This window comes from Molothrus aeneus, chromosome 23, assembly GCF_037042795.1.
Source record: "Molothrus aeneus isolate 106 chromosome 23, BPBGC_Maene_1.0, whole genome shotgun sequence".
NCBI classification, from domain to species: Eukaryota; Metazoa; Chordata; class Aves; order Passeriformes; family Icteridae; genus Molothrus; species Molothrus aeneus.
The window spans coordinates 1,769,406-1,780,887 of record NC_089668.1 but is presented as its reverse complement, the minus strand read 5'-3'; the positions used below and the strand labels follow the sequence as shown (position 1 = coordinate 1,780,887).

The window sequence follows — 11,482 nt, the reverse complement described above, 5'->3', positions numbered from 1 at the left end:
GTCCCTTCTGGTGCTGCTGAGCTCCAGGGAAACTCCTGGGCTGGCTCCCAGCACCACTGCCCAGTAAAACTCCAGGGCAGGGCTGGCTGCCAGCTCCCCTGGACAGATGGGCACAGCCACGTGCAGTCAGCTCGACATTTTATTGGGTTTGATGACAGACAGATGGTTCCCGAGTCAGTGTTTAAGGCCCACACCCTCCACAGGCTCAGGACAGCCCCACGGGTGCTGCCTGGGCTCCTGGCCAAAGAGCAGCACCAGTGGGCTGGGGGTGGAGCAGGGGACGGGGCCTGCCGGGCTGTCCCCAGCTCTGGTAGCAGCAACATAAGGTTGGAGAAGCAGCTTTTCCCTTCTGCCCTCACCACAGCAGCCACACACGGCACCCCAGCGGGCAGGGAGTCCAGTCTGTGGCACAGCTGGGTGGCCCCAAGGCCATGGGGATGAGTCACATGAGGCCCTTGGGCGTGGTGGCACCTCCAGTCCTCAGAGGCCCAGGGGGATGGATGATGGAGGCAGCTCTGGGCGAGAGGCTGCAAGTTCAGTCCCAGAGCCCCCAGGGCCGAGCACTGGTGGGGAGATGACTGGGAGGAGCCTGGCTGAGCTGCAGGAGTCAGGCAGGAGGCACCAGAGCAGCCCTGGCACTTGTTAGCTGATGCTGCCACCCCTCAGGCTTTTACAGGAGACACACCCCAGCTTGGTCAGGAAGTTTCTCTGCTTCCACTGCGCCACACAATCCTCAGAGATGCAGAAATCGGCCTGGGGAGCACAACAGGGAGCAGGGTGAGCCCTGGGAAGGTTCATCTCCTCCACAGTAACATCTGGGGTCACCCAGAGGTGGGGACAGTGTGGAACTCCAGCCACTCCCAGGCCTCACCTGCAGCTTCTCAAAGACCTTTTTCTTGGGTTTGAGCTCCTCGTCGGGCTCCCCACCCTCGTAGCCCTCCACGTAGACGCGCTCCCCAGCACAGCACCCAGCGGGGGGGTCCAGGGGCTCCACTTGACGGGGCTCCCCCACACTAAGGAGAGGTGTGGAGACACCAGGGTCACCCCAGGGTGCTGGCCCTGAGGCAGGAGGGGTGCTCCAGCCCCGGAGTGCCCCGTGTCCCTCACCTGGAGGCACACAGCACCATGCCCTGCGACTCCACCCCCCTCATCTTCTGGGGTTTGAGGTTGCAGAGCAGCACCACGAGCCTGTCCTGCAGCTGCTCCTTGGGGACAAAGTGCACCAGGCCGCTGACCACGGTCCGGGGCTCGGCCTCGCCCACGTCGATCTTCTCCACGTACAGGCTGTCGGCATCTGGGTGCTGCCAGGGGGAGCAGGGGTGGGAATGGGGTGGCTGAAAAGGTGCCAGTCCCACCAGGCACACCCCAAATGTCACCACAAGGCAGGGTTCCTCCCCTCTCCTCTCCCCGTACCTTTTCCACACTGATCACTTTGCCCACACGGATGTCCAGCCGGGATGGGATCACGTCCTCTGGCTCTGAGTTCTTGGTGCTCTTCTCTCCAGGCTCTGCAGGGTGAAGGGAATGGTCACAACACTCAGCACAAACCCAGGCACGTGCTCAGCCCCAAATGCAGGCCCTGGGGGTAATTCCCTGCAGGGAATTCCATCCTTGTCCCTGTACCAGAGAGCAGAGTCCCTCCTGTGCTGGCTTTCCTCACCTTTCCCAGTGTTCTCCATGGGTGCTTTTGAGTCTGGAGCTTCAAAACTTTTCTCTGACCTCAGCTCCTGGAGGGAGCTGTCCCACTCAGCCCTGCATGGCCAGAGCCCCATTTCCCTGAGCTCCCAAGGCCCCCCTTCCCCAGGCTCCCAGCCCCTCCTTACTGGCTTTGGATGGGGTGGGATATGCAGCACTGCTCAGCTTCTTCAGCTCTGGGCAGTTGAATTTCTCTCTGATGGGGTCAAGCAGTTTGTTCAGGGCCACTTCCACAGAGTTCTTTAGGTCTCCAGGGTGCACAACCTGTGTCAGGACAAAGATGTTCCTGTTTGAGGCCACGGAGACCAAACAGGTGGGAAGATGAATCCCAAACCCTTGACCTGATTCCCCTTGGTCATCAGAAGTTTCTGGACACTTCTACCTCCAGCCTCTGCTGGGAACAGCTGGGAAGGGTTGAAGTGCTGCTCTGCTCTGATGTGCTGCTGTCCTGACCTCACACCCTTCACTCACGCTCTCCTGCCTGGGAGCATCCCACACTACCAGCCACACTCCACACCTCCTCCCAGTGCAGATTTCCATCTCCCAAATTGCTCCCAGGAACCTCAGGCAGAAGGTTCAGCCCCTCCCAGCACTCACCTGCTCAGCAAAGTCCTTCTCCAGGGCCTCGTAGGCCGTGTAGGTTTTGTTTCCTCCCCATTTTTCCTCTCGCAGGACCACAAACTCTGGGACAAAACAGGTTTTAAAGCTCAGATTAACTCAAGGCTCAGCTAAACCACTCACCCCACCCTGCCGAAGAGCAGGGGCTGGGCAGGTGGCACTCAGGGACAGCTTTGTCTCAGGGGACACACTCCTGTCCCCTCCTCTTATCCACACCCCAGTGTGGGGACCCCCTCACCTGACTTGAGGGGGAAGAGGACGTGCTTGATAAAGGAGAGGACACCATTGTTCTCCACATTCCCTGGCTCACAGAAAGCCTTCTTCAGCTTCTTCTTCACGTCCTCCTTGCGGTCCAGAAGATCAATCTTGGAGTCCTGCAGCAAGAGATTTCCTCAGCCCTCCATCCAAGCTTTTACCCAGGAAATTCATGCTGGAGTTGCTGCACCTTCTTAGAACCCATGTGAATGGGGAGGAAGATCTCACCTTCCCTGGGATGGTTCCCTCTCAGCCCCCAGCCACCAAACTGTCCCCCCAGAGCCCCCTGAGCACAGCCAGACCCAGGACCAACCTCTTCTGATGAGCTCATTTTGCCGCCTGTCAGCCCAGGAACCATGGGGTTCATCAAATGGACGCGCTTGGCATAGCCCAGGGAAGGGAGGCACTGGGAAAACACGAGGAGGCGAGTCAGACACAAGCCTGATTCAGCTTTAATTCCCAACCCCTGTTTGCTCCTGGCTCCAGGTAACTTTGGGATGTGGGGTAACAGCACCCAGGAAGGGCAGGGTCCCAGCCAGGGATGTGTGGCTGCACAGAGCACAGGAGCAGCACAGAGAGCTGTGACATCAACCAAAATCCCACACCCTTCTCCCAATGGATTTGGGAGCGGCCAAGGCCTCCCTCAGGCCCCAGTCTGGCAGAAATCCCCCCATTCCTGACCTTCTCTGCAAAGGTGAAGATCTTCCTCTGATCCACCCCTCCAAACTGCGCATCCACCTTGAGATATTCCTCATCCAATGCCTGTGGAGAGACACAGAGCCTCGAGGCTGGACCCAGAACAGTCCTGGCCTGTCCCTCAGCCTCTCCTGGGCCGCTCCCAGCCAGGGAAAGTCAGAAACATTCCAGACTGTTTGCTCTGTGCTCAGGCCAGCCTTTGTGCCACCGCCAGCTGTGACATTGGGGTGGACAACAACGACCTTGGCACTCAGCCCCAAACACCCCCGTGGCCCTGGCTGTGCCAGCACCTCCCTGGCCACCACCCCTGCCTCACCTGCAGGCCTGGGTAGAGCAAACCACTCAGCAAGGGATGCTCCACCTGCTTCACCACCTCTGCCCCTGCCTTCTTGGTGTCGTGCTGCGTCACCACGGAGGAGAGGCGGTACACGTCCAGGGTGTACTCCCTGTAGGGACAGCACTGTCACCAGGGGCATGGGGACAGCTCTGACAGCTGCTCCTGGCCATGCCACTGTCACCACAGGCAGAGTAGGGAGACAAAACAATTCCTACTCCAGCTGAGGACCAAGGACAAATGATCCAAATCTCAGGCCCAAGAGCAGAAATAACGTGGGCTGAAGAAGGATTTGGCTTCATGGTTGGAGCTGTAATTGGACAATTAAGTCCAATATGCAAATGGAGCAGAACTTATAAAAGCGAGAGGTTTTGTGACCAAGTGTCCATTTTGTGACCATTTTGGTTCATCTTGGGTGTAGCCCTGGCTGGGCTCTTGTGCTGCCCAAGGTGGATCCATTGAGGCCTTTTAATAAATCCCTACTTTTAGGGATAATACCATATTATATATAATAGTATTAGATACTTCTATATTTATATATTACATCTATCTATCTATCTATCTATAACATATATACATATTTTACATATATCTATATTTATAGATATAAAATATTAGATAATTCTAATAAATTTGTACTTTTAACAATAATACTGGATAATACTACTATATATTATTAGACACATATATATAAAAAATATATATATTAGATACTTCTAATATTAGGTACATATATAAAATATATAATTAATAAATAATAATAAATAATATATAATGATTTTATATATGTATATATATGTATATATACACACACACAATATTAGATACTTCTAATAAATCCCTACTTTTAGGGATAATATTGTATTATATGTGATAATATTAGATAAATATATATAATATTTGATATTCCTAATAAATCCCTACTTTATTCTTTAACTCCACCCAGCCTCTGTCCTAGCTTAGCCTCCCAGGGCACCCCTGGCTGCCCAGGACTCACTTGCTGAGCTGGTAATCGGTGCCCCGGACGAATCTGAGCTTCTCCAGGGGCACCCCGATGCTCTCCAGCATGGCTTTGATGATCTCCTCATAGTACCGGGTCCGCAGCTCCAGCAGCTCCCATGGAGCCTTCATGTTGTCCAGGTAGGCGTGGAGGTCAGCAAAGAGGATTGTCACCTAGGACAGGAGACAGCGGGGTCAGGGGAGCTGTCCCTGCTGGCTGCAGGTGCCACCCAGCAGGGTGGCAGTGCCCCACCTCGCAGCCAGCCTTCAGGAAATCGGCGATCTTGGACATGGGCACGAAATAGGCCACGTGTGGCTTGCCCGTGGTGGCCGTGCCCCAGTAGATCTTCAGCTCCCGCTCCTTCAAGATGGACATGAGCTTCTCCTCGCCCAGCACCTCCTGCCAGGGGACAGAACACGCAGAGCTGCAGGGACAAATCCCACTGGGACAAATCCCGCACGCCGTGTCCCGGGGCCTGCCCTGCCTCAGGTCCCCCCATCCCGGCCTCCCCATGCCCCGATTCCGCCCCGTTCCCCCTCTCCGACCGCAATCCTGCCGTACTCCCCCCGGTACCCCCATCCTGCCCCAATCGCCCCCGCTCCAGCCTCAACCAACCCGGCCAGCCTGGATTCCGCCGCCCGACCCCGATCCATCCCCGCTCGTCCCTCAGATCCAGCCCCAATTCCTCCGCCGGACCCCGGCCCAGCCCCGCTCGTCCCTCAGATCAGCCCCGATTCCTCCGCCCGACCCCGGCCCAGCCCCGATGCCGCCGGCCCGGCCCCATCCGCCTCCCGGTACCTGCAGGTTCCGCGTGATGAGCTGATATTTCTCCTGCGGGCCGGGCGCGGGCTCCATGGCGGCGGCTGCAGGGCAGGACACGCGGTTACCGGAGCCCCGGTTCCTCCTGGTACCCCCCCCGGTTCTCCCCGTTTCCCTCCCCGGCTCCCCGCCCGGTCCCACCGACCTGCCCCGGGTTGCATCAGCCCCACTCGGCGCTTGACTACCACGCCTAAGACCTGCCGAGCGCCGAGTGGGACTGATGCAAAGAGCAGGAAGAGGGGGCACGCTCCTCCAATCAGAGGGCGTCTCGCGCTCCTGTGGGCGTGGCCTTGGCGCCGTTAAGATGGCGGCGGGTGAGCGCCTTTCCCGCCAGGCCCGGCCGGGCCGCGGCCGCTGCTTTGCCTCAGCGCAATTTAATTCTCCTTCGTTTATTTTGGGCGGTTTTACCCGTTTTTTTCCGGGGCTCGGGGAGCTCCCTGTGTTGGGGTGGGCCGGGAGGAGGAGCCAGGGGCGGGGCGGGCTAGGCCCCGCCTTGGGGCGGTGCCGTTGAGGCGCCGGTTGCGCGGTGCCCGCTGTGGGACGGGCGGGTCCCTGACGGAGAGAGGCGGGGGCGGTGTTGCCGTCAAACCCTCGGTGAGGGGAGAGCGACGCGGTGCCGCCTCCTGAGGTTTTAGACTGCATAGGGAAAGGCTCCAGGGTGAGCCAAGTGCGGGTTTTTGGTGGCTCGAGGGGCTCTAAGCTGGATGTAGGACAAGGGCCTGAGGGACAGGACACAGGGAAGGCTCCCACTGCGAGGGGAGAGGGGATATTGGGGAAAATTCCTCTCTGTGAGGGCAGTGAGGTTCCAGATTGCTCAGCGAAGCTGATGCCTTGTGAAGGCCTAAAACAGAGGCGAGACAGAATTAAAGAATAAAGTAGGGATTTATTAAAAGGCCTCAATGGATCCACCTTGGGCAGCACAAGAGCCCAGCCAGGGCTACACCCAAATGAAGGATTTTGTGAGAGTGTCTCAATGACTAATTCCCTGACAGAGTTCCTCTTCCTTTACTCAGTTTTCCCAAGTCAAAAAAAGTTTTGGTTTTTTTTTAAATGTGTTTATTTGTATCTCTGAAGGGCGGAGGTGGGGGTTGAGACACTTGGAGATTTTATTTAATGCTTCAGGCGTGTTCTGCAGTTTAAAGCTGTGATTTGGGATTCCTGGGGTCTGCTGTGAGGGACTGGCAGCACTTTGGGAGGAGAGGGCACAGCCTGAAGGTGTTTCCAATCATTGGGGTTTCCTGCTCGAGGGAACACTCGGGGATGAAGGATTGTTTGGGACCTAAAACAGTCAAGAACAGAGATCAAATTGTGGTGATTTTTCCCTCCCTGTTAAATCCCAGCATTTTAGGGATACAGCTGAGCTCCTTTCACTGAGGACGTTGCTTTTGCTGGCAGGTTGGAGCTGACTCCTGCTGATCCCTCCTCTGGAAGGGCTGATCAAAGGCCAGCAGCAGCAGCAGCAGCAGATGAGCCTGTAGAGCTGGAAGCAGAGCTGCAGGAAGGCACAGAACCATGGCAGAGAGCTGCCCTCCCTCCCCTGGCCTCCATCAGGGCTTCAGGCAGGATCCAGTCCCCAGGGCCAAGAGGCTCTCGGATTCCACGGTGCAGGTGCAGGCCCTGCAGTCAGCCAAGAAAGCCTGCGTGCTGAGCTGTGACTGCAGCACCCCAAAGCCAGCAGGGAATCCCCTGCTCCCTTCCCCAGGCTCTGGCTGCTCCCTTTTCCTGGATGAGAGTGGGCAGGATGAGCTTGGGGCCAGTTTTTCCGTGGCCAAGTACGACGACGTGGCCATTTCCCTGGACATCAGCAGGTGCTTCGACGACAGCGAGCTGGATGATTCCCTGCTGGAGCTGTCAGGCAGTGAGAAAGGCAACTCTCCCTTTGATTACACCGAGGAAGAGATCCAGGAAATCTTGGCAGATGATTCCATGGAAGCTGAGCAGCAGCAGAACCTCCCTGGTGAAAGCCACCCGAGCCAAAGTGAGAGTGGGAAGAGCGACCAGGGGACATCGCTCAGCGAGGTCACCCAGGAAGCAGAGGAGCCCCAGGAGCATCCCTCAGGCAGCTCTGGCTGTGATCCTGGCTTTTTGAGTGGCACTGCTGCTCTGGATGGGGCCCAGAGGCTGCAGCAGGAGCTGGACCTTGACCTGCAGGAGCTGCTGAGCCTGAGCCCGTTCACTGCTGCCTGTGCTGATGAAGCTCTGGAGGAAAACAACCTGGAAAGAGAAACTTTGGATGCCATGATAGATGATTGCTTGGGATATTCCACAGCTGCTGGGAGCTGCATTCCTGAGAAATCCTTGGAAAGGGTGATGCCTAAAGATCAGGAAAGCCTGGCTCAGGATTGCCTGGGAAAATCCCTGCCCTCATCCAGCCTTCCCTGTGGCCAGAGCACAGGGGATGAGAGTCCAGCATCTGTGTTGCCACCCAAAAAAGAACTTCCCAAAGCAACACTGAGCTGTTTGTCAAGGAAATCAGGCTCTCCAGAGGATGCTGAAGGGGAATCCAGAGGAGCTGAGCAGCCAGCAGGCAGCACTAAAGTAAACTCACATCTTCATTCTTGGAACTTGAATGTTTTTAATCCCATCCCTTTGGATTTGTCCATGTGCACACAAGTGCTGTGTTGATACAGGGGAGGTTTTTCAAGTGGATTTTTATGTAACTCTAAAAGCAAAATGTACATGGAGAAGTTTTATTACATGTTAATCCCCTTTTTCCTTCCCTTTCCAGTTAAGGGACACAGCTGTAGGCCAGAGTGGGCAGGAAGAGCCACCCCGTGGGAAGAAAAGTGGCAAAGTAATTCCTGTCCCACAGGAGGAGGAAGAAAGGTAATTTCTTAGCAAATCCGCACTTTAAAACCCATCCCAGCTGTTTCCTCCACCCCTGGGTTTATTTCTATTTTTAAATTAAATCGCACTGAAACAGTGGGAAAACAAGAAATATTTCACCCTGTAAGATACCGGAAGAGGGGAAAGAATATCGGGAAGTGGCAAAGGAGGTGGGTGAGGCGATTTTGGGCCGCGGTTTGCAGGCAGGAGAGGAGGGGACGTTTGTGCCTCCCTGGCTGCTCCTCGCGGAGCCGTTCCCTGCAGGTGGCAGCAGCAGAGCGGGTCGGGACGCTGCTCCTGCTCTTCCCCGCTCCTGGAGGCGGCACATCGGGGCTTTCCCCCCTCATTCTGGGCCATGTCCATTCCTATTGCGTGGAAAAAAAAGCTTTTTCCTGCTTTTGAGAGCTCCCTGCGCGTTGCCGTTGTGGTCAGCAGGGCAGTGACCGCCTGGGTGGCTCAGCTGCTTTGCTCTCGGCGTGGTTGATCTTTGGCAGCTTTACTCAAATAAATACTTTCATTTTTTTTTTTTCCATCCCAAAACAGTGCTACAAGAATGTCACATCTGCCATAGTTCTGCAGGGCTCTTTGCCCTCTCTGTGAACTGTAACCTGATTTAACAAATAACCTAAAAAAAAAAAAATTAAAAATTAACACAATTTATTATTTTCAAGGCTAAAACAATGGAGCTGCATTTCAGAAGCACAGCCTGAGCAAAAGAGACGTTTCTCTCCAGGCTGTGCCAATCCAAGTGAGGAAAAGTGTGGCTATTACCTCAGGTAACCCCCAGGTGGGAGGGGATGAGGCTGGTGGGGAGGGGAAAATTCAGCTCCTGGCTGGACTTGAGTTCTTTATTTGGAGTGTGTTTGTTTTCAGAGGGGAATAAAAAGTGCCTGTGACAATTTGTGCACTGCCACACACAAAATTCCTGCACAGGAATCAGCCTGGCTCCAGGGCTGGCTCAGAGGAGTTTTACAGATTATCTGGGAAATGTTGTGAAGGGGGTTTGGTGAGGAAAATCAGAAAATCAGGAAAATACCAAAGCAGGTTTGTATTCCATGGGAAAAGCAGAGCTGAGTTCTGCCTTGTTCTGTTGGGGATTAACTTGGCCTTGTCAGTTCACAACTATCCCAGAATCATCAACATTGGAAAACACCTCCAAGAACACCAAGTTCCCACCTTCTCACCAGCCCAGAGCTCTGAGTGCCACCTCCAGGACTGCAGCACCTCCCTGAAACCTCACACTGGGGCAATATTGAGCTCAAATGCTGAGATTTGGACTCAGACTGGGGGAATTGAGCTCAAGTGCTGAGATTTTTGAGTTTATTTTTGACACCTTCTCTGTGTTTGGCTCAGTGGTGTCATCCAAGAGGCACCGACTGTGGGGGTGTGGAAAGGAAGGTGGTTGGGTTTCAAAGAGGTTTGGATTTCAGCTCCTGGGGGGCGGGGGTGGTGCCAGATCTTTTCTGAGAGTCTTGATAAGTTTGGATTTTTAAAAACAATGACTCCCCCCCTGGTAAGCTCTCCCCAATTTCTCAGTATTAATCCCAGGGGACAACTTTTGGGGTATTATTATTAAAACACTCACAGGAGAATGTACACCCCAGGTTTTAACAGTTATGAGTAGAAATTAAATAAAACCAGGGAGAGAGGGAGAGGAAGAAGAGACGAAATTTAAATCCCTGACCCTTCAAAGTCGCAGCATCAGGAGTTAACCCTTGCACCACCCCTGCTGGTGTTTCACCAGCAGCACTGCAATCCAGCCTCAGTTCTCAGAGAGCGTTTCCCTGACTGCCAGCAGGGGAGATGGGGAGCACTGCACCCTGCCTGGATTGGAGTACAAAACACCCCTCACACCTACCTTAGGTGCTGAACAGAATATCCCTTCACCCACCCACGTGTCTCTGGCAGCTCCGGGGGTTCTTGGGACACCTTCCAGACTGCAGAGCTGGGTGTTCCCCTGGCTCTGCCCCAGGAGGGTTTCCAGGTGTTTTTCTGTCCCTTTTGATCCTTGTGAAGGCTGACCCAGAACAGAGGCGAGGCTGAGTTTAAGAATAAATTAGGGATTTATTAAAGGCCTCAATGGCACTTTGGGCAGCACAAGAGCCCAGCCAGGGCTGCACCCAAGATGAACCAAAATGGTCACAAAATGCACACCTGGTCATGGGTTCTCTGACTTTTATAATTTCTGTGCTGTTTGCATATTGGAGTTAATTGTCCAATTCCAGCTTTGGGTTATGCAGTCCCAGCCTTGTTTTTCTCTCTTCAGTCCATGTTGTTTATGCTCTTAAACCTGAGATTTGGATAATTTGTCCTTGGTCTCCAGCTAGAGAATGAATTGTTTTGTCTCCCTGCTCTGTGCAGAGAGCTCACCATCCCCTAACATGAATCTCAGAACTACACACTAAAACAGCACAGAACCTGAAAAATAGAAATGCTAAAACCTGATGCATCCGACTGGGATATTCTGAGAGCCAAAATATTCTGGTAGCTTCCAGCCACGGCTCCCTGTGGTTATTTAGAGTGTTCATGGGTGCAATAATTGCCATTTCTTGTGAGGCACAAGGAGCTGACAGTTGTGTGTGTGGAGCCTGCACTTAGGCAGGCAGCAGGAGCAGCTGCATCGCCACAGGGCTGCTTCCAGAGGATGAATCCAGCATAAGTAATGCAGAGGGGACAGGCAGGGAAAGCTAAAATGGCCTGTTTTCTCTTGCTTTCCAATTAAAAATGCAAGACGTATGTTGTGAGTCACAAAAAATCAGGCAAGGAGCTCTGAACGAGCCTGGCTGACAAGTGAAACCCAGCTCTCTTTTGCTGGGCAAGAACATTGTCTGTGATGCACACAATTTGATTTTCTTATTAGTGCAAACCTTTCTTATTGCAAATAGCTGTAGGCTTGGAGCTCAGCCCAGCAGGCAGCGTGGGCTGGGCCAGGTTTGTCCCAGGTGCAAAAAGCTCCAGGGTGGGCTGGCAGTGCCCTGGGAGCCGTGCCCTGCCATGCCCTGTCTGTGCCAGCTGCATGGGAAGTGCTGAGTGATCCCGAGGAATTCATGAAGGAAGGAAAAATCAGCAGGTTTAGAGCCAGCAAGGGAATTCCTTCTGGGATGCTGTAACTAATATATTGCTGCTACAAATCTTCAGCTCTGTTTTGAGTTGCAAATCTCCTGGCATTTGTCTCAGGGTAATGTTTGCTTTGCTATCCCATCTTTTACGTAATCTGTCTGTTCTTCCTTGGATCCTGG

General features: G+C 54.0%; 1 protein-coding gene and 1 long non-coding RNA gene across 2 annotated transcripts; one reads left to right on the top strand and one right to left on the bottom strand.

Annotated features, from left to right (window-relative positions):
• Positions 1-126: 126 nt before the first annotated feature.
• YARS1 (tyrosyl-tRNA synthetase 1) lies at positions 127-5,625 on the bottom strand. Its single transcript, XM_066564761.1, has 14 exons — positions 5,563-5,625; positions 5,397-5,461; positions 4,851-4,997; positions 4,596-4,771; positions 3,581-3,710; positions 3,250-3,330; positions 2,882-2,974; positions 2,552-2,687; positions 2,293-2,378; positions 1,824-1,959; positions 1,414-1,508; positions 1,108-1,301; positions 872-1,013; positions 127-753 (listed from the first exon to the last, which is right to left on the bottom strand). Exons 1-14 carry the CDS (start codon positions 5,576-5,578, stop codon positions 643-645), a joined length of 1,608 nt encoding a protein of 535 aa, XP_066420858.1. The 5' UTR covers positions 5,579-5,625; the 3' UTR covers positions 127-642.
• A 1,996-nt stretch (positions 5,626-7,621) lies between these two features.
• LOC136566017 (uncharacterized) lies at positions 7,622-9,008 on the top strand. The gene is made up of 3 exons (XR_010784957.1): positions 7,622-7,955; positions 8,146-8,243; positions 8,915-9,008. It is a non-coding gene; the product is annotated as an uncharacterized lncRNA (long non-coding RNA).
• The last annotated feature ends 2,474 nt before the right edge of the window (positions 9,009-11,482 follow it).